A 23,410-nucleotide genomic window follows, 5' to 3' on the forward strand; every position below is an offset into this window, starting at 1 on the left:
AGATTGAATAATTCTTTTTTTGCTCTTTTTATTTGTTGATGGGCCGAGCCCACGGTTGGCCAGCCATCGCCCAGGAGCGCATCCAGACTCGGGCGACACCTCTATATATACTCCCCGAAGACCCAACCCTAATAATGATATGGACATCGCTTCTCGGTTTCGGCCGCCGGTTGTAAACGGCGTGATTCTTCTCTCATCTGCTTCGGCAATTAGCGTTCTCTTTTTGTATGTAGGTTTATCATTTATATGCGCATATATAGATCTTATAGGTAATATGGATCATAGATCTAGCCGTAAGTCCCTGTTATATCTATCGTTTCGTTCTCTACTGTGAAGAGAAGGTGCGGTGATGAGGCATGTTACAATCTCGTTAATCTGACGATTTGTGAGGAAAGAACAATACCATTCTCAACAGCTTCTGAGCCCCTTCGCATTCACTGGATGAAATCTTTATCCTTCCTTTTGTTTTGTTTTGATTTTTTTGTGGATGTGAGTGTTTTGGAACTCTACCGTTGCGGAGTATCTGGAATCCTCAATGGCGGTCTAACGCTCGGTGGTTCGTCGTTTTTGCCTATCTTCCGCCTTTACAGTGATCCGAGTCTACTCCTGAAGACGAAAGGTACAGCTTGAGGTCAGCTTCTTAATAGATCCAGTTGGCACTGTAGCAGTGTCTTAGCTTAGAATTAGGGAAAATTCTTATGAATTAAGCCAATCAGAATCACCGACTCATCACCGGAAACGTAGAATTGTATTAAAGATGATAATTAAATTTTAAGAAATATATTTTGTTTTTAAATAAAGTGTATTGTCGTTAATTGAAAAATGAGTTTATTTGCCAATAAATAATTTATTATATTTTGTAATATTTTATTAATTAATAAAATAAAATTAAAATTAATAAATTTTGTTTAAAAATAAGATTTTTTTTATAGAAGTTTAATTATTATTCTTGTGCCAATGCTTAGGATTATTTTTTATTTAAATTAAATACTATATTAAATAACAGTTTGATTACTTATTTTTAGTAGCTCAAGTTATACAATATTTTAAATATTTTTTATTTTTATTTATTTTGTAAAGGAATATTTAAAATAAAAAAAAAACAAAGATAGCTTGCACTAGAATTAATTTTTTTTTCCTCTTATAATTATGACTTCTGCTATGATTTTAAGTTTATTTTTTGTTTAGATTCGATAACGAAAATATATTTGTGTAATTTGATTTAATTTGACTTAAAATATAGAGAGATGAGATCTCATTTTTCTCTTTTCTTGTAGAAATATAGTTTAAGATCTGCATGGATCCAAGATTGACGTAATGGTCTTTAATTTGAGGATTAGACAAAAAGAATAGGAATAAATCATTGATTTGAGTGGTGATCTCTCTTCAAATGTATTATAAAATTATGTGTTAAGTGTTAAATAAGTCATTATATTTTGGTTTTTCTAAACCAAATTGGTGGAAGATCATATGAGTCACTTTACATTCAAAAATTAATTTGATCATTATATTCTAAAAAAAGTAATATTAGAAATTATAATTAATGAAGAGATTGCATCTTCTTGGAGGAGGTGCTAGATAGAAAAGATAATGACAAATAATCTCCTTAATTTCATCCAATAAGGTGTCAAATAATTGATGGCATGTTATTAGTTATGATTCTTAATATTATTTTTTTTTTAAAAATATCAAATAGGTCATGTTTTCTAACTTTGTTTAATTTCATCAATAATATTAATTTTCTAATTATGTAGTTGAAAAATCTCGAATTAGATTCCAAAATTAGATTTAACAAAATTTGCAATTGTAATATATGTTTTTTTTAAATATAATAATCAAATTAGTTTGAATATAATGGTTAATTTAAAATACATTGATTAATTTAGTTTAAAAAATTAAATATAATAACTTATTGTTTAACGCTTTACCTTCCATTTATTTATTAAACCAAGATTATAATAATATTTAATGATGATTGAACCAAAATTCAGCGTCCTCTGCACAAAGAACACATCTAATGGATTGAGGGAAAATCCTTGGCAAATGATCCACCATAGAAAGGCGTTCTTTAATGGTCAAGCAAAAGATGCGGGTGGGTGGCCAAATAAATAACTATTGAACTATACCAAATTGTACAAACAAAAACTGCATAAAAAACCATTTACAAATCCTTGAAACTCAATTCAAATACAAATCAATCTGAACTGGGTTCATTAATTTATTATTGAATCTAAAAACAAATATAATGAGCCATTTACAGGTCTACTTAAAACCCCCTAATTGCATAATAAAAAACCCAAGATGATACCAAGGGCACTGGTGCGGAACCTTTTAAGTGGCAAATACACATTGGGAAATTCTATTTGCAATCATACGTTTTGCTCTCTGTAACCCACTTTTAATATTTTTAAAATATTCTGAGATGAAAAGTCATATTTGCCCTTCATTTAAATATTTAACGTTCAACCACCCATCAGTACTCTTCAAGCGCGTGCACTCACTTTCTCGACCATTATTGTCATAGTCACTTTCTCGACCATTATTGTCATAGTCACTTTCTCACACACAACTGAATATCGCGCAACCATTATTATTTAACACCGAGCAGCAGCCACTATTATTGAACACCAAACATTGCTCAGCCGAGTTCTCATTGCCATAGCCATTACTATCAGTGATGGATGATTATTATCTGCAAATGTTTAGCAGAGTTTGACAAACAAGATAACGAGTATTCATGTTTTGGCGAGAAAAAACACAATTTATAACATCTATCACTAGTTCAATCACATAGTTTATATATACATACACGACGGATGAATTAAAAAATAAGATTAATTAAAAAATAAAAAATACACTGCCTTGGAGGGTAGGGGATACCCCGAACCTCAGGGTTCGAGACTTGGGGGATGCCTCGAACCTCGAGATTCGGGAAAAATCAATTCTCTCGAACCTATGAATTCGGGAAAAACCATTTTTCCCGAAATCATGGATTCGGGAGAATGCAATTCTCCTAATTCAATTATATAATATTATACTATATAATATGTATATAGAATGCTATAATATTATACTATATAATATGTATATAGAATGCAATGGTATCCATTCTCCGGAACTTATAAGTTCGGGAGAATGGATACTATATAGTATATATATTATATGTATATTATAACTATATACATATATATAATGATTTTGTATATAAATTATTTCAAATATATATAAATTATTCTGAATTATTGTTTCTCGGATCTTTGGATTAATATTATATTTATTTTTTCTTGAATTAATGTTGCTTTAATCTTAATTTTTCTTTTGAGTTAATTTTAATTTTTGATATCAATAAATCAACTTAATCTGATTCAAATTTCATTGTGTGAAGTTAGGTAAGTTCGGTTTCAATTTTATACATCATTTACTTTCATATTTTATATAATTGGTATCATTGCTTTCATATTTTTCGAGAAATCCCTTACCCTCGAAGGGCGAGATTCGAGGAACCCCATACCCCCGAATCTCGTTGTTCGGGGGGTTAGGGGTTCCCGAAACAATGGTGTTCGGGGAACCCCTAACCCCCCGAACAACAAGATTCGGGGGGTATGGGGTTCCCCGAATTTCGCCCTTCGGGGAAGCCCTTACCCCCCGAACAGCGAGATTCGGGGGGTGAGGGGTTCCTCGAATCTTATGGTTCGGGGAACTTCTAACCCCCTGAACAACGAGATTCGAGGGTATGAGATTTCTCGAATCTCGCAGGTTCGGGGAACCCCTCCCCCCGAAAGATGGGCATTACCTATTTCTAAGATTTCGGGGAACACCAATGAAAAAGGTGGGCGAGACAAGCCAAGTGGGCGACGACGAGAGGGCGGTGGTCTGTGAGAGTGGTCTAAAGAAAAAGAAGAAGAAGAAGAACATGATTTGATGCGCAAAGAAAGAGAACAGGTAGAAGACCAGGATTTGATGCGAAGAAGAACAACTTGAATGCGCATGGAGTGTGTTTTTTGAGGGATGAGTGTTTAGAGGGTATATTTGGTATATAAATGGTTGAACAAAGTAATAAATGTGGCGGCGAATAGTAAAATTTAATATTTTACATGTACTGGTTACGAAAAACAAAATTTATGATTGCAAATGAAATTTCCCATGCACATTTGTTCTTAATAGGGACCAATCTGGACAATGGCTCCGAAGACAAAAATTGTAGCAATTTGACAACCTTTTGAGGTAGACGTAGAACGAACGATCGGTGAAGCCCAATAGACAAAGGAAAACAAATTATCAAGTGGGGGGTGGCTTGATTTAATTCGGATGATAATTTTGACCGATCTTTTGGATATTTTGCCTTTCGATTCAATCTTGGGCCACGTGTTTAGCTAAAGATCATGTGTGTGTGTGGGTTGACGTGTAAAGACGGAACACGCAATCATTTTGCCGATCGGATGTTTTTGGGAAATTCTATTCAGAACCCGTGTTTTTACTCTTCAAAACCCAAACCTCATAAAATTCCACATTAATTTTAAAATTCCTATTTTACCCATCCCACAACCCACTTTCTTCTCCAATTATCAACCTCTGCCTCGTCTCTCTCTTTCTCTCTCGCACACAAACATACACACACAAACACATACATATATATATATATACACACATTCTCTCTCTATATATATATAAACCCAGCACACACACTTATATATATATATATCACACACTCACACACACCTATATATATATATATACACACTAACACATAAAACACACACTTATATATATATCACACACTCACACACACCTATACATATATATATACACACACACTAACACAAGCTTGGCCGCGGCCATGGCAGCCGCGGCCATGGAAACCACCCCCGCACCGTGAGGTGCGGGGAATTCTCAAATCCCCGCACCTCGCGGTGCGGGGATTTTTGGAACCTCCGCACCTCGAGGTGCGGAGGATTCTCAAACCTCCGCACCGCGAGGTGCGGAGAATTCTGAATCCCCCGCACCTCGCGGTGCGGGACTCTCAGCAGCCCCCGCATTGCGAGGTGCGGGGGTCTTTTAAATTTTTTATTTTTTTATTAATGTATTTATTTTTATGTTTTTAAATTTAGGCCTTTTAAATTTTTTTACTCTTTTTTTTAAATATCATTGATTTCATATTATTCTCACACATATATTTAAAATGTGAAGTGTAAAAATATAATTAATATGAAAAATAAAAAATATAATTAAATTGCCAAAGATAAATTGTCAAATAATATAAATAAATAAATTTTAAATATTTACATTTTAAGTAATTATAATTTGACTAATTTTAAATTTTAAATCATCGTTGAATTTTTAATACTTAAAAAAATTTAAAATTAGTTAATTTATCTTATTAAATTATTTAAAGATACACATATCTGAAAATCCTACCATCATTTGAAATTTTTTTTTTTTAAATATATGTATTTTTACCTAATTCAATAAGATAAATTAATTAATTTTAATTCTTTTTAAGTATAAAAAATTCAACACCTAATTAGGATGATTTAATACTTAAATCATGTGCATCTTTAAGTAATTTAATAAGATAAATTAATTAATTTTAAATTTTGTTAAGTATTAAAAATTCAACAAGATGATTTAAAATTTAAAATTAGTTAAATTATAATTACCTAAAATACAGATATTTAAAATTTATTTATTTATATTATTTGGCAATTTATCTTTGACAATTTAATTATATTTGTTATTTTTCATATTAATTATATTTTTACACTTCATATTTTAAATATGTGTAAGAATAATATGAAATTAATTATATTTTAAAAAAAAGAGTAAAAAATTTAAAAGGTCTAAACTTAAAAACATAAAAATAAATACATTAATAAAAAAAATAAAAAATTTAAAAGACCCCCGCACCTCGCGGTGCGGGGGCTGCTGAGAGCCCCGCACCGCGAGATGCGGGGGATTCAGAATTCTCCGCACCTCGCGGTGCGGAGGTTCCAAAAATCCCCGCACCGCGAGGTGCGGGGATTTGAGAATTCCCCGCACCTCATGGTGCGGGGGTGGTTTCCATGGCCGCGGCTGCCATGGCCGCGGCCAAGCTTGTGTTAGTGTGTGTATATATATATGTATAGGTGTGTGTGAGTGTGTGATATATATATAAGTGTGTGTGTTTTATGTGTTAGTGTGTATATATATAGGTGTGTGTGAGTGTGTGATATATATATATATATAAGTGTGTGTGCTGGGTTTATATATATATAGAGAGAGAATGTGTGTATATATATATATGTATGTGTTTGTGTGTGTATGTTTGTGTGCGAGAGAGAAAGAGAGAGGCGAGGCAGAGGTTGATAATTGGAGAAGAAAGTGGGTTGTGGGATGGGTAAAATAGGAATTTTAAAATTAATGTGAAATTTTATGAGGTTTGGATTTTGAAGAGTAAAAACACGGGTTCTGAATAGAATTTCTCGATGTTTTTTGATCCCTTTTAAGTATGCCCAAATGAAGTAATCAATCGAGGATTATGCCCTAATTAATTGATAAAAAAAAAAAACAGGGGAGAAAGAGAGAGAGAGACAGTAGAGATGGAACCGGTCATGGAAGACGAAGAGTATAACTGGAGAGAAGTGAAGCTACCGTTGCTGGTTCCGGTGGTGGAGCCGTCGGAGCTGGATCGGGAGACCGGCGAGCGACGCCGCGGCCGCGACATCCTCATTGCCGTCGATCATGGCCCCAACAGCAAGCACGCCTTCGACTGGGCCGTCACCCACCTCTGCCGCCTCGCCGACACCGTTCACCTCGTACACGTTGTCTCCAGTAATCTCCCTTCTCTGTCTCCATATATCTGTATCTTTGCAGTATTACGATTTACGATCAAGCTGTTTGATATCCATTCGTATCGGACCGTCTCGTCTGGTTGAGCTCCGCTCTCCCTCCCTCGTGTTTTTATTATTTATTTATTTATTTAACTAGAAATCGAACTCGAACGTATTTGATTGATGACTTGACGAGTAGAGCAATGGTTTGTTCAAATTTAGATTGATCACTTGATGAGTTTCAAAAATGTGTTTAGCCTTAATTTTTCTAGTTTTTTGAGCTGATCTTCAATCTTTTTCAATCGTGTTGAGCTATAGCGGATTAGTTATTTGATATCGTTCTAAGTTTATCAAGACCGTCGGAAACCAGTTAGGGGAATTATGAAAGTTTAACGATGTGGTGAATCTTAATTTACGTAATTAATAAGCTGAATTTGAATGAGCTTTGGACACTTGAAAACAACTTAAGCTCAAATAAGTTTGGGTCAAAGTTGGTCAGAGATTAAAACAAATCAAATTTGAAAGGTTGATTTTGGTTATCAAACTTATTTCTCTTCCTAACTCATTTACCTTCCTGCGTCGCATGGCTTATATTAGTCTTTATCTTTTTCTATTTTTATTCAAATTTAATTCCTAATTCTTAGGTTTGAAGAGTGATATTGTGCATGGGGCTGCTGAGGGCCTAATGGAGAAGCTTGCGGTAGAGGCTTTTGAGGTTGCTATGGTGAGTTGTTTGTGTTTGTATTAGTTTTTGCCTTAAAAGAATATTTTCTTATATCATGTATCCATGGTTTGTTATGTATACTTGCCAACCTTGCTATACATGCATATTATTTTATTTTCTTAGAAAATTTTAGAGCCAGAAATTTGGATGATTTAATGTTCAATCTTGGATTGCATGATTCAGGTAACAACGTGAGAAGAAATAAAATAAATGGGGCAATATCAATTCAGCTCCCTGCTCTGATGGTTTCTATAGTTTACAGTTCTTCGCTTAATGAAATTATTCACCAGAAATACTTGATTTAGTTTTATGGGGTGTGTGTGCGTGTGTGTGTGTGAGAGAGAGAGGGGGAGTTCTGATTGGGCTTTTATGTTAATTTTCTGTAGAACCCAAAACTTGCTCATAGTCACAGGTGCTAACTTGTTAAGTGATGTCCAGATAAAGGGCAAGAAACTGATTAAAAGGAATAATGTAGTTAAGACGTCGTTTAGAATGATCTATCATACCTTGAAGACAGGTTTGAAGAATCATCCAGTGCGCTCCTGTTTCTTTTTTCCTTTCATGCGCTATCCATTTCTTACCATTTCTTAGGAACTGGATTTGTTTCCCTATCCTTCAATGGTCCAGCATTACTGATCCGTTCTGTTGCTGAATTTTGTTGTTGACTCAAACTGAATCAAAATTAGTGCAGTTACACAAGATGGTTACATGAATAAACTCTTCTTCACTATAAAGTAACTAATTCATTTGATGGATGTTGCATTTTATCTTTTCTATCTTCTTTCTTCTCTCTTCTTTTTCTATTATCTTTTGTTTCCTCACAACCATGTTTACTTCATTTTTAGTAATTTGATTTTGTGATCTTATATATGTTGCTGTAATGTTTACAAAATCTTATGTACACTTGTCCTTTGCTTTTGGTTGTATGTACTATCTTTAGGTTAGATCAGTGTTTCTTTCTATTAAATTGCTTGTGAAGATACTTGCTCTAAGTTTAAACACATTCAAATTGCAGTGTTTTGTTTTTTTGTCATGAATCCAATGACATGTGCAAGTCTCCTTGAGACACATCAGGTTGATCTTACCATTAGTTGCTGAACTCAATCCAAAATTTTTTGGTAAATGATAAAGAGAAAACACAAATTGTTTAATAAGATGCCTGTTTGGAAGAGCTTTAGTTTTCACTATTTTGACAATGAAAGGGAAAATGGTATTTGGTTCCTCATTTTCATCTTCAAAAATTTTGAAAATAAGAAAACGATGTTTTCACAATTGTCATTTTGTTTCATTTTCTTCCTTTCCTCCACCCCTCATTGCTGGCAACCCATGCTTTCACAACCTTAATGTCACTGTTGCTACTTGCTGGTGACTCCCAGGCACCATCTTGGGAGTCGGTGCCTCCCAAGAGGCAATGGAGGTTCATGCTGGCCACTCACCAGAGGAGTTGCTAGTGGGGGATGGGTGGGGAGAAAATATACACAAATTAAAAAAAATAATCATATACAAAATTGAAAGTAAAACAAAGTTATCCAAAAATCTGTTAAATTTTAATTTTTTTCTAAATAAAAACAAAGACTGACCACAAACATAACAAATGAAATGAAAAACTGAAAACACTGTCTGTCACGTAACTAGCAAGGTAGAGGGGTAGAAGAGTCCATCCCATTTTGTAATTCAGTTGGATGAGCCTCGGCAAGGTAGTGGGCAGGCTGAGTCGCAGCATGCCTTCTAGAAGAATTCCCTAACAGTCTATAAAGCTGAGTGTACTGGAGCCATGCTCCCAATGATTAATGAGAATATTTTTCACTTTCTCTCTCTCTTTTCTGTTATCTCTTTCTCTTCCCTCACATTCTCTCCCTCCCCTTCTCTTCCCAATTCACTGGAATTCTCTCGAATTCCATTCCCAGACTTGTCAGCCCCGGAAGTGCTGACAATTGGTATCAGAGACTACGGTCTAGGATCGACGAGCTGCAACCAACGACCATGGTGGAAGGTACCTGCATGAAACAAATGGAAGCTCACTTAGACGCCATAGACGAAGGAGTGTGACATGGCCAGGAGTTGGTGGAGGAAACGGTAGAAGCAGGTATCAGAAATACCCACGAAGACATAAGCAGGATGAGGTTAGATGTTATCGAAATGGAGCGAAATTTGAGGGATGACTTCACTCATCTCCGAGTGGAGTTTACGGGACTAAGCCAGCAGTTGAACGCTACACTGGCCATTTTTTCTCGATAACCAAACGCGACCTTACCAGTGGATTTTCCACCTAGAATAGCTACTGCTCCCATCTTCCAAGGAGCACGGGGTCGTCAAGATAGAGATGAGAGGATGGAGCCTGCAGGAGAGGCGACCAGGCGAGGAGGCTTAGGTGCTACAAATAATGTTCCCGTCCCAAAGATGGAGATACCAGTGTTTGAGGGAGTGAAGCCTCGTTGGTGGATAAGAAGGTGCGAACGTTTTTTCTATCACTATTGGGTGATGGAAGAAAACAAGGTCAACATGGCTGCTGCATACTTGAACGATGCAGCAGATTCATGGTTTCAAAGCTGGAGTGCTAGACGTTAGGATTGGAGATGGTCGGAGTTTGTCGAGGAATTCTGTGCCAGGTTCGGGGAAAGCAGCTTGACGGATGTGGTGGAGCAGTTTAATAAGTTGAGACAAGATGGGACAGTGGAGGAGTACCATGCCCGATTTGAGGAGCTGAAATCGAGGTTAGGACAAGCCCACCCAATGCTAGACGAGCAGTATTTTGTGTCTACCTTCCTTAGTGGACTGCATGATGAGCTGCAACCCATGGTGAAAATGCTACAACCCACGACAATCAGACAAGCGGCTGAGAAGGCTTGCTTGCATGAGTTGTCCTTGGAGGCCTTCGCTCGAAAGCATAGACTCGTACAAAAAGGGTCTGGAGTGGGGTGGCAAGGGCCGGCAGGGGGGAGTCAGAAGGTTGGCAATTCCCAAATGTCAAAGGGAAGCTATCCACCAAAGGCCCCAATTGCAGCTAGTCCCCTACGGTCCCTTACATGGGATCAGAAAAGACAAATGGGCTTGTGTTTTAAGTGTGGGGAGAAATATACAGTGGGGCACCAATGCAAGAGAGCACTAATGCAAATGGAAGGGGACGATGACGAAGGGGGAGATGACATGCCTGAAGAGGACACCGGAAAACAAATGGAAGAAGAGGAGGAAGGAGGACAGATTTCACTTCACGCCTTGGAGGGCCACCCTTCGGAGAAAACGATCAAAATTAGAGGTAATGCTGGGAAAAGGAAGCTTCTGATATTAATAGATAGTGGGAGCTCGCATAGAGTTTCTTAGACGAAAGCACAGCCAAGGAACTACTATGCGTCCTCCAACCCACCTCTCCCCTCTATGTCACGGTTGCTAATGGTCACAAGATGATCAGCTGATACAAGTGCCCAGGGTTTACATGGAGGATGCAAGGGCATGAATTTTCGGCAGAACTAAGGATTTTACAGTCAGGTAGATGTCAAGTAGTTTTGGGAGTAGATTGGATGAAGACAGTCAGCCCTCTCATATTTGACTTCAACATGCTAGAGGTGACTTTTGATAAAGAAGGACAAAGGGTAACCTTAACAGGGAGCGGGGATGGAGGAGAGTGCCGGGCAATCTCAGGCAACCATTTGCAGAAGCTCATGGAGCAGGATGGAGGGACCATTGCACAACTCCATTCGATCTATGCCGTTGAGGTGTGCGAAGGAAGGTCGACAGAGGACACAATGGGCAGTCAGTGGTTCAAATTACAGGCATTAGCCGACACCCCGAGCGAGGTACCATTTACTGATTCTTTACATTCTCTATTGGTTGAATTTGAGGAACTGTTCTTGGAACCCATCTCCTTACCCCCGGACCGATTTTTAGAACATACCATCCATCTTAAGCCAAACACCGAACCTATCAATGTCCGCTCCTACCGTTATTCCCCATTTCAGAAGGCTGAGATTGAACGTCTAGTAAAAGAAATGCTATCCAAACAGGTCATCCGGTCGAGCCAGAGCCCATTTGCCTCCCTTGTACTCCTGGTAAAAAAAAAAAGATGATAGTTGGAGGTTTTGTGTTAACTATAGACAACTAAACACCTACACCATCAAGAACAAGTTCCCCATCCCTATCATAGACGACCTACTTGACGAATTATTAGGAGCTACAATTTTTTCAAAGCTAGACCTCAGATCTGGTTATCACCAGATCCGAATGAACGCCGTGGACATCCCCAAAACCGCCTTCCGCATGCACCAAGGGCTTTATGAGTTCCTAGTAATGCCATTCGGCCTAACCAATGCCCCCGCAACATTTCAAGCCCTCATGAATCACATTTTCTGCCCATATCTCAAAAAATTTATCCTTGTTTTCTTCGATGATATTTTAGTTTACAGCCCAACCATGGAACAACATCTAACCCACCTCGAAACCACATTCCAAGTCCTCAAATCTAACCAATTGTTTGTCAAAAAGTCTAAATGTATCTTCGTAGAGGGAAAGGTGGAATACCTTGGGCACATAATCACTGGAGAGGGCGTGCTTACTGATCCCCAAAAAATTACTGCCATGGTGGAGTGGCCTACCCCTAAGACTATGAAGGAGCTGCGGGGTTTTCTGGGGCTAACGGGCTATTACAGAAAGTTCATCAAGAGGTATGAGATAATTAGCTAGCCACTGATCGAACTGCTCAAGAAGAATGGGTTTGTATGGGGAGGGGAGGCAGTAGCCGCCTTCACTTCTTTAAAGGAGGCTATGACACAAGCTCCCATTTTAGCTCTACCAAAATTTTCCAAGCCTTTCATATTGGAAACAGATGCATGTGTGGCATGGGCGTGGGAGCAGTGTTGGCGCAGGACGGCAGGCCGATAGCTTTCCTTAGCCAGGTTAGCTCCCAAACACTTGGGACTAAGCATCTATGATACGGAATTATTAGCAGTGCTAATGGCAGTGGACAAATGGAGGTGTTATTTGGAGGGAAATTCATTTATTATCAAGACCGACCATGAAAGCCTCAAGTTCTTAGGAGAACAAAGGTTACACACGCAGTTACAAAGAAAAGGGGTCACCAAGCTGTTAGAGATGGATTATGACATCTAGTACTGCAAGGGCAAAGAAAATACAGTGGCTGATGCACTGTCCAGAAGGGAAGAAAATGGGGAATGCTAGGCGGTCTCTGTACTTGTTCCCAATTGGATCAAAGAGGTGTCTCGCAGCTATGAAGGGACACCCTGGGCTCAAGAACTCACGACCAGTCTCGCCATAGATGGGGGTGAACAGAAGGGGTACACGTTGAAGGCGGGGTTATTGAGGTATCGAGGATGGATGGTGATTGGGGAAGACCTTGAACTACGGACCCAAATCTTACAAGCCCTGCATGCATCCCCCATGGGAGGACACTCCGGCCTCAATGTAACCTACAACAAGGTGCGACAGTTATTCTATTGGCCGGGAATGAAGAAGGAAGTGGCGGCCTATGTTCTAGCATGCTCAGTCTGCCAAAAATGCAAACACGAGCAAGTTCCCTACCCTGGTTTACTTCAACCCTTGGAGATACCAGACCAAGCATGGCAAAGAATGGATTTTGTGGAAGGATTACCCCGATCCGAAGGGAAGAGCACTATACTCGTAGTGGTGGATAGATTGACGAAATTTGGGTATTTCCTTAGCCTAGCTCACCCCTTTACAGCTTCTGAGGTGGCCCGGATACTGCTTAGATTTGGTGGTTAAGGTACATGGCCTGCCCTTGTCCATCACCTCCGACAGAGACAAGAAATTTACAAGCAACTTTTGGAGGGAACTGTTCAAACAACTAGGAGTTGGCCTACATATGTCTACAGCCTACCACCCGGAGATGGATGGACAAACCGAAAGAGTAAATCAGTGCTTGGAAGCTTACCTACGGTGTGTGTGTTTCACCAGGCCGAAAAGCTGGAATCAATGGTTGCCCTTAGCTCAACGGTGCTACAACTCAAACTTCCACAGCTCACTCAAGCGATCGCCTTTGGAAGCACTCTTTGGGTACAAACCGCCACTCATTCCAGCAGTGATGTACTACACCAATGTGGAAAGGGATGTGGATAGATACTTGAGGCAAAGATAGGAAGCCCTCCAGGTTATTAAACAAGAATTAATGGTGGCACAAAATCGAATGAAGCAACTGGCAGACCGGAGGAGAATTGAAAGGAATTTTGAAGAAGGAGATTCTGTTTACTTAAAAATCAGGCGATTTTAGCAGCAGTTGTTCACGGGCAAGCGCCCTTCTAAGTTGGGACCTAAATACTTTGGTCCTTTCCAAATAACAACTAAGGTTGGAAGTTCAACGTATCGATTACAGCTACCAGACGGAGCAGGCATCCATCCGGTCTTCCATGTATCGTTACTCAAGAAATCAGTAGGGTCATAAGAAGTGGTAAGTGCTGAACCACCAAACTTGGAGGAGGAGAACCTAGAGGAATCTGAACCTATGGCCATTATTGACAGGAGGGTCATCTACCAAGGGTCCTTACCCTATTCAAGTGCAGGCCCAATGGAGCAACCGGCCCCCGGACGACACAACTTGGGAATACCTTTCGGAGTTACTCACACAGTTCCCTCGGGTGGCTGGACTCTTGTGATTTCTTGAGGACAAGAAATGTTTTTAAGAAGGGGGGAATTTGTCACGTAACTAGCAAGGTAGAGGGGTCCATCCCATTTTGTAATTCAGTTGGATGAGCCTCGGCAGGGTAGTGGGCAGGCTGAGTCGCAGCATGCCTTCTAGAAGAATTCCCTAACAGCCTATAAAGCTGAGTGTATTGGAGCCATGCTCCCAATGATTAATGAGAATATTTTTCACTTTTTCTCTCTCTTTTCTGTTATCTCTCTCTCTTCCCTCACATTCTCTCCCTTCCCTTCTCTTCCCAATTCACTGGAATTCTCTCGAATTCCATTCCCAGCCTTGTCAGCCCCGGAAGTGCTGACACTGTCCAATAGTCCAAAGCAATTTGATTATGATAAGTGAAAGGGGGAATCTTTTATTAGAATAAAAATTCAGAAAATGAATAAGTCTTATAGGAAGCTCCTAGCCTAACCAGATACTAGGAGCTGTCAATGATGTTTAGACACTGAAAAAGAAAAAAAAAATATTTTGCTTTCTTTTTCCAGTCTTCTGCAGTAAAAAGGTTTGCCTTCTACTTTTTCTTTGCATGGGCAGGCCATGGAACAACAGTAACCTGGTAAGGTTGTTTAGCTGCAGCTGGTTTGAAATAAGAAATGAGCCTTTGCATGTAGCATATAAATGGCCCTCCAGACCCACAATAATCAACCCCGTTGCACTGGCTTCCCTTTCAGAGAAGCTTTATACTAGAATACCTGTTAGCAACTAAAAAATAGAACTGCAATCAGACTTATTAGTTATTACAAAATTGAAGCTGTGATTAGAGTTGATAAAGAGCACAATATAGCAAAGGTTGGCACGAGTCAAATTGTTAAAAACCATAGATCATTATCTTGTCCCAAGAATTCTGAACTAGTAAATGTAAAATGTGACTTGAAGTCAACACATTAAGGACCAAAGCAGGCACTGAACTAGAATTTTCTTCTTGTGAATGGAAGGACGGGGGAATTGCCTACTGCTATCCTCTTCCTTATGCCATTGAGTCAACTCACAAGGGCTGATATATAAAGGAACTCTTATCAATTTAATAATTGTAACTGAACATGGAAATTTCCATTTACTTCCTGAATATAGATATTGATAGTGTCCACGCTCCACATATTATGCTTTTTTGGTTGTTAATTATTGAAACTATTTTCAACCAATTATATAACATTGTTTATACATTTGAGTTTTACCCATGCAGAGGTCTGTAATCACCATAGGCTTGTGCAAGTGCTTTTGATTTATATATTAACCTTACAAATAATCATCCACTTCTGATCAATTTCCATATGGATGCTAAACCTTCATGATGAAAGTTTATGAAGTTGGGATTACTAGTTAAGTGATAAAAGTATGGACCGAGGTTACACAAATGTAAATAATTACAAAAAGTGGGAGGGTAAGAGAACAGTTTTAATTATATGGCCTATGCTTAGAAGGAGGCGGCCTTCACTTTATTTATTCCAGGATTCACATACAGAGTTTGCCTTTACCAATCATATCTAAGACAATCCTTTAGGATTGTGAAACATAAAATCCCATCCAAGTAAAACTTGATTTTTGATAATACCTTTGCTTGTTTCTGACATATTTTGTATTCTATATGAGAATAGGTAAGGACGCTGGCTCGTATTGTTGAAGGAGATGTAGGGAAGGCAATTTGTAAGGAAGCAGAAAGGTTGAAACCTGCAGCTGTAGTTTTGGGTACCAGAGGCCGAAGCTTAATGCAAAGGTCATTTGCTCCCTACTTCTCTCTCTCTTCCCTACCAGCTGCCTCTTTATCTCTCTCTCAAGAATGTAGGTTTGCTTCAGTGTACTGCAGGGAAGTGTGGGTGAATATTGCTTCCACAATTGTAAAATAGCACCCATTATCATAGTTCCTGGAAAAGGTATGTTGTTTTAAATAACCCTTAGATTTTCTTCAGTATCTTACAGAGTCAAATAGAATTTTGAATGCAATTGTTATATGGAACTGGCAGAAGCTGGAGATGCATCAGTGATTTAGTTGGAAACATATTCTGCTGCGAAACCTTGTTCCATTGTAAGTGATGTAGCAGCTGTTAAGAAGAGAAGTTTACTTCTATAGTTTGCAAGTCCATGTTGATAGTTGTTTAGGGATTCATAGAGACGAAGTGTGGTTAATTCTCTATTAATGGTCGTGTGGCCATTCTCTGTTAACACTTTGCAGCTTGATGTAAAAATTGTTTAAAATGGGCAAGGAAGTAAAACTCAATGTTGGGTGATTGTTCAATCTGAGCTATGTAAATATTTACAAGTAATAAATATTTAATTTGACTACGTACTCTTTGGAGGGCGAGCTTTGGTAGCAATGGTAAGAGTGCTCCTCTGTGATCGTCAGGTCATGGGTTCAAGTTGCAAAAAATAGCTTTTTTGCAAAACAAGAGTAAGGCTATGTATAAAACAACCCTCCCCCAACCTTTTCAACGTGGGGGACCTCATGTGCTTGGGAGGCCTTTTTTAATTTCACTCTTTGGCAGCTGTCTTTTATTACCTTTGCTTCTTGGCCTCTATGATGTTGGTCCTCTACTTGGGTGAAACTCAAGAGAGGCATTGAAATGAATCTATATAAATTTTAACAATTCTTTTTATCTTTTGTTCATTTCTTTTAGTTTGATTTATATTTTAATGGCAATATTGGGATTTATATCTCAACTATCAAGTGACCACAAAGGCACACGAGGTTTTATAGTTGTTCGGTGCCTCATACATCAATGCCCACTCCACAAGGAAAACTCACCTTGTGTTCCATTAAGAACTCAAATAACATTTTTCTCACAAGCTCATCATCTCAGAAACTTGGTTTACAACTCCTAGATTTAGTCAGGCTCTAGGTAACCGAATAACACAATGAATGTTAAAGTAGAGGTTACAATCTTATGTCCACATTTGGACCAAATGAATAAATAAAGAACAAATTGAATTCAAAGCAAACAAGATAGATACTTCACCATGCTTATACAAAGGCTCTTAAATAAATGGACTTGAAAGAACTTGAGTGAGCCTTTAGTTGCTTTGAGTTTTTTGAGGCTTGTCTTTGAATTGTCTTGAATACATGCTTTGAATGCACTTCTTAAACTTGTTTTTGTCTTTTAGAGGGCATATTTATAGCCCAAGGTGTCCCTTAAGTCATTCCCGTTAGCTATACTGAGAGTAGTGAAAATGAGTAAAAGTCAACTGTGGGATCGACTGCCCCCACTGGTAGATAGACTCAAACAAGAAATTCAGATTTAAAACAGACAAACTCTTAGAGAGATTTACTTTCAAAGCGAAAATGTGAAACATAATTCCTGGAAGATGAACTGGAACAATGATAATCAATTGTGAGGTTGGCTATCAATTCCAGTGAGCAAGGTACCTTGACTTTTATAATGACTACCTACTGTGAGGTTGGTTGCAAATTCCAGAATCTAACTCTGATTGACTGAATCCTCCCAAGTCGACTGCAGGCCAACCAGTGACTAGACAAGGTCCAGTAGGCACTTGACAGTTGACTGCCGCAACCATCGACCAAGTTAGGTCGGCTACCTCACAGTCAGTTGGCTGTGGATCAACTGTGAAACCCAGTCCAAGAAAGGTCGATTGTACCATCTGACAGTTGATTGTTGGGTCAACAGCCAAAGCCATAATTTAATTATATTAAACTGTCACAATGACATTTGGCTTCCAATACTGAGACTGGCAACCAGGAATTTTCAATGGCCTTCAAATTGCTTTTAGACTCTTGGAGAAAATATTGATTGGATCTCTAAGTTTTCATTAATCATCAAAATACTTAATTAGAAGTCCTTAATCTCTATTAATGCAAGTTGGCTCCACATATGAAACATGAGCTTGTGGAATTCTTTCTAATATGTTCTCATCCAAAGCTCCAGATTTGCCTACAAAGACCCATCATTTGTGGCCAAGAATAAACATTGACTGTTTCATTGAGCACAACAATCAATCCATGCAAACTTTGCCTTTTAGCATGGAATTAGAGGGATGATAATGTCCCATGGTGTAGGTCTGTTTCAGAATTTCAGTTTAAATGTGTTCCTTTAGAATTAAACACCCAGTCATAATTCAATTATGAATAGATAGTATTTCTGGTAACTGCATTCTGTTCATCTTTCTTGCTCTCAAGATCTGCTTTCTGACAAAAAAGGACATCTTATGGATGTGGTGAAGGGTGGCTTTGCAAAATCTGGTGTTTTGGTTTACGAAGAAACATTTATTTTTTCTTGAAAAATGGAAATTGATGTTGATGAAAGGCTCATAACTCAGAGGAGATGAAGATCGGCTAGCAGTAAATTGGGATGGATCCTATAGTTTACAGGTTTGCTATAAGTTTCTTTACTTCCCTGATCTGGTGAAACCTCATTAATGATCTTGTACACCAGGATTCAATTCATCAAGGAAAAGTATTTTGTTCATGCATATGTTCCCTTGATGTATACCAAAAGGGTGATTTACAATGTTGTTTGTTGCACGAGGTACTAGCAGAGATTGTCAATGAGAAAACTGTGGTAAAATCATTGAAGTAGGAAGTAAAGATAATTGAGGGTCTAGAATTTCTCAGACCAGGAATGAGTCTTAATAATTTTTGAATAAGATCACACTTAATACATCTAGGAACTTTGTAGAGTCATATTTATAGCTAAATATGCCGAAGTTGCTTCAACTTCTAACTGGTTTATGGTACCCTATGTATTTGTAGTAAAATATGCCTAAAGTTTGCCACACTACCAACTAGTTTAGAGTATCCTGCTTACTTCACATTACAATTACATGGTATGATTTTGATTTTTGATTTGTTCTAATTTTGATCAGAATTCAGATTTTCAGCATTTTGCTTTAGTAAGACTTGATTAGATTTTATATTTAATATGACTAGGTATCTTTAGTAAGATTTGATTAGGCTTATTTTTTAGTATGATTTATCTTTAATCTATAGGTAGGCCCTATGGATGTAATTGGAGGGCACTAATAAATTCTTCTTCTTCCCCTTTTTTCTATCTACATTCTGGAACTCTCCTTGCCGTCCAGCATCAACTTTGGTATCATAGTAAACACCAATCCACAGCCTCTTCTCAATTTCCAAACCATCACCATTACAGCAACCAGCACTCCATCCGTTTCCTATCATTACATTAACCAAAAGGTTTCGAGCAACAACATGAAACAAAGAAACAAAATCTCTCAACAACTCAGAATTTTCTGCAGTCGCAGATTCTTTCAACAGATGGCAACAACCATCCAAGAGAATCACAGCCATCATGAAACCAATCAGAACCTTGATCCACCTTCACTATCAAGAATCTGCCTGCCTCAGTTCCCCAGCTTCTTTAAGCCTTGCTGAAGTCAAAACCTTCAGCCGCAGTGACTAACCTGCCTGGGGATTTCATCATCCAGCCAGCCAAGCATAGTGTATATGTATACTTAAGAGTTCCCAGAGCAGCTTGTAGAAGCTGGAAATAGGCACCTTCACCCAGCATCTTCAATCTACAAATTCCTTCCTTTACTCGACTAAGTTGAGAATTTCTCTCAAGGGTGGTGCGTTTCACAATCTAAAGCAATGCAAGTTACACTTTCTCCATATATGAAGGCATTGGTTGCAGACGAACTTCTAAGGCCATCCAATTAACCACTTTATGTTGGGTTTGAACAGTGAGAATCTATAAAACTCAAGGATGAGTTTTTTGTTTGTTTTTCTTTTTTTTTCTTTCTGAAAAGGTGAGAATGATGGAAAATATTATTTTGATTTGTTCTAATTTTTATTTAGAATTCTGATTTTTGGCATTTTGTCTTTGTAAGATTTGATAGGTTCTAATTTTGATTTGTTCAAATTTTGATTCAGAATTCTGATTTTTGATATTTAGTATGACTTGTTATTTCTTGTAAGATCTGATTAGGTTTTTTTTTTTTTAGTATGTTTTGTCTGTAGCCTATAAGTAGGCGTTTTGGATGTAATCAGTGGGCATTGATAGATTGATTGATTGAGAAGAATATTATGGTTTCTTCCTTTCTGTGTTCAGATACTTCTCTTCTTCTTCTATCCTCTCTCTACAATCTGCAACTCTCCTTGCTGTCCCACATCAATTTACTCATAAAGAAGCTCGGAAACATAATTGAATATAAGAGAAGACCCTGTTTGATCTTAGAATTTGTTTCCCCTGCTTCAGCCCTGACTGTTTTTCTCCTGCCTGATGATCATAGTGGTTAGTTACCTTGTTCAACATCTGTTAATCAAAATTCTTTCTAAAGCTGCATGTGGGGAATGCTTGTGCAGCTTTATAATTGAAACTGGTCACTCTCTTACTTTCATTTACCTCATAGTCTGGTCTGGATCTTGGGTTTGTATGGACTTGAACTTATCATCTTAACTAAGTGGTGCAGTATTTTGAGTAACTCATTTTCATCTTACAGTTGGTAGATGTGTCAATAACCGTGGAGAGAAGAAAAAACAAACAAACTTGGACAGTCAGGTTGTTGTCAGTTGAGTTAGGACAGAGAGCTTGAAAATTTTCCCTGACAAACATATATAGTCATGAGACTTTATTTTTCAGTTAAATAAAGTAAACCAAGTCTACTTGTATTAGTATATTCATACTTATGTTTGAGGTACATCTTAAGATGTGGAGTCTTCTGCCAAAGCCTGAGAATGGGTGGTGAGGGCTTGGGCATCTTTGTTAACGGAAATTGTCTAGTTATCCTGATTCTTTTCTTTCCCCAAGGAAAGAGGAAAGAAAGAAAAGAGGGGGGGGGGGGGGGGGGGGGGGGGGGGGGTGTTACGTTCTATTATTATTAAAGTACAAAAAATTAGTGTTTGTTTTCTGCCTCTGGAAATATGAAGTAAGTTGATTCCTACATTTTCTGCAGAGAAGAATGCATAAGGATTCTCCTGCGTAAAGGACAAAAACTTGGGTCTTAAGGGAAGGACAGAACTCGGGGGCTGATATAACATTGCTCCCAATAAAAATCGGACTTGAGAGATGTACTTACATTCACACAAAGCCCAGAGAATATTTTGGGTTTTAGCTATTATTCCTTGAATCTGCATTATGTAAAAGTGAGAAGGGCAATTGCAGCCCTTCAGAAGTGGGCCTAAGAAAGGGAAATGGCGAAATCATCTCTTCCTTTCCACTTGAGGCAGAGAGAATCATGGAGATCTTGCCTGCAGATGAGACAGGGCCTACCCTCCTCACTACTACACAAGGCTTGAAAATGAAATAAAAGTAAGGCTTTTGGCACTCCAAGAATAGGATGATGCATTTAAGGAGAAGGCAACCGTTGTGGGCTCCCATCTGTAGCTGCAACCCAACAATGATAATGGCCTTTCCTTAGCATTAAGATGTGAATAGAGAGAGGAATCCTTTTAGGTTAACTTGTTAAGAACGGTGGTAGTATGTTACATCTTATGCTGATCTAGAGTAGATATCATTTTTGTTGTTTCTCATTATCTCTTCAACCCTGAAAAGTATAATGAGGTATTTTTTCTTTGTAATTTTAAGACAAAGATGGGAGAGGATAAGGCAGAGGTTAGTCAAGAGTTTTAAAAAATAATCCCCTTTCACATCTTCTTGGATTAAAAAAAAAATCTGGCAATTATATTTGTGGATTAATTTTGATTTTGCAATTGGGTGATCTTTTCTACTGTGAAACCTAGTTTAATGCCTAATCTAAATGCGAATAAGATGTGAATGGGAGTGAGCTATTTTGTTGAATTCTACTCAATTATTTGCTGTTTCTGAAGAAATGGCTTTAGGTGTTTATCAGTTTGCTTAAGCAAATGGGGTTGTATGTGAAACTGTCTTCCTTCCTCACATTTGTAGCAAAGTTCAAATGTGACTTAAATTTTAGGTATAACCATCCAGCTACATTTTTTTTTATTAGTCTCTTTACAATAGAGTGGTAAGTGCAGAAGAATGCTGGAATTGGGAAAGGAAAGAAACTAATTTTCTGGGTACGTGGTTCACTTCCACATTTCTACACCTCTGCATGTTTGTTTATATCTGAATTCATTTTGGTCTAGCAAGTAGCAAGATTGTCACTTGGTGTCGTATGCGTAATTTAGTCATTCTGATAAACATGTTTCAAGGCAGATAATTTTGCCAAGTCATCAACAAAGTATTAGACTGAACCTCACAATCTCCCCACCCTCCCACACCCAAAAAAACGAAAGAAAAGGAAAGGAAGTCCTTCTGTTATCTACAGTGTGAGGTCTGCACAGTTGGCAATCCTGTGCACGGAAGTCAATTGTCCTTACTCTTTACATGTCTTCCAGGTTTTTATTACTTTTCTACAATTATATCATCCCCTTTATTTCAAAAAAGAAGTTGCTAAAGGAGGCCTTGGCTTTGAATAACATGATAAATTGACACTAGACATAATTGATGTTTGAACACTTTGATGCGAGGTTGAAGGTGGGTTTGATGTTTGAACTCTTTGCCTCACAGCAAAGTGAGGGAACCCCAGATTGCCGTTGATATTTCCTCTCCATCTATCTGTTTGAGACGGAACATGTGGTCTTATAACCTTCTAAGTATTTAATATCGATTAATTTTATATTAAGATAAATTCTTTGATCCAGAAGCAAATGAATGAACAACTGTTAGTAATATGTTATAGTAGGTTCTTGCGTCACAACTCATGAATAACATGCCATTAAAATTGTGAAGCCTAGGATGCTATGTTATCTCCTTCGAACTTTTCTCATTAGTATGAAGGGGTTAGGCGTGCTTGTCACACAGAGAGAGAGAGAGAGAGAGAGAGAGAGAGTATTTCAACATTTTTATTCCTTGTGCTTTCTTTCACTGTCCAATTATCAATGTCTTAATCAACGTCTCATTCCATCCAAAAGAAGTCACCATGGCCCAACGGTTGGCTTGTGTCCTCTGTCCGTTACAGAAATGCTTAACATTGTTAATGAGCTTTCATTCATTAGGAGGACAACTTGTGCCAGTTGATCCCTTATATTACTGATTTTCCCCTATTACAAGTTCTCGTGCTCAACATTTTCATTCAGGTCTCAATCGTCAGGACAATATATGCTGCTTGATCATTAATGTTACAGATTTTTAGCGATCATAAGAATTACTTCCCCCCCCCCCCCCCCCCCCCATCTTCTAATTTTAGCCCCACCAATATTACGTGCACAAATCAAAATTCTTGGTCACAATAGCATTGTGACATTTTCTGTACCCCTCTAGAAGTAGGTTAACTCATTGCAATTTGAGA

The 23,410-nt window shown here is 38.1% G+C and overlaps 1 protein-coding gene and 1 non-coding gene across 2 annotated transcripts; both read left to right on the plus strand.

Moving 5' to 3' along the window:
* The first annotated feature begins 342 nt into the window (after positions 1-342).
* Positions 343-424, plus strand: LOC127802929 (small nucleolar RNA U30). Its single transcript, XR_008023379.1, has one exon. It is a non-coding gene; the product is annotated as a small nucleolar RNA U30 (small nucleolar RNA).
* Positions 425-6,518: 6,094 nt separating this feature from the next.
* LOC127802052 (uncharacterized) lies at positions 6,519-16,471 on the plus strand. Its single transcript, XM_052337705.1, has 5 exons — positions 6,519-6,807; positions 7,451-7,530; positions 15,787-15,905; positions 15,986-16,062; positions 16,153-16,471. The coding sequence occupies exons 1-5, from the start codon at positions 6,576-6,578 to the stop codon at positions 16,176-16,178; spliced, it is 534 nt and encodes a 177-aa protein (XP_052193665.1). The 5' UTR covers positions 6,519-6,575; the 3' UTR covers positions 16,179-16,471.
* Positions 16,472-23,410: the final 6,939 nt, after the last annotated feature.

This window comes from Diospyros lotus, chromosome 5 (assembly GCF_014633365.1).
Source record: "Diospyros lotus cultivar Yz01 chromosome 5, ASM1463336v1, whole genome shotgun sequence".
In the NCBI taxonomy this organism is placed as follows: domain Eukaryota; kingdom Viridiplantae; phylum Streptophyta; class Magnoliopsida; order Ericales; family Ebenaceae; genus Diospyros; species Diospyros lotus.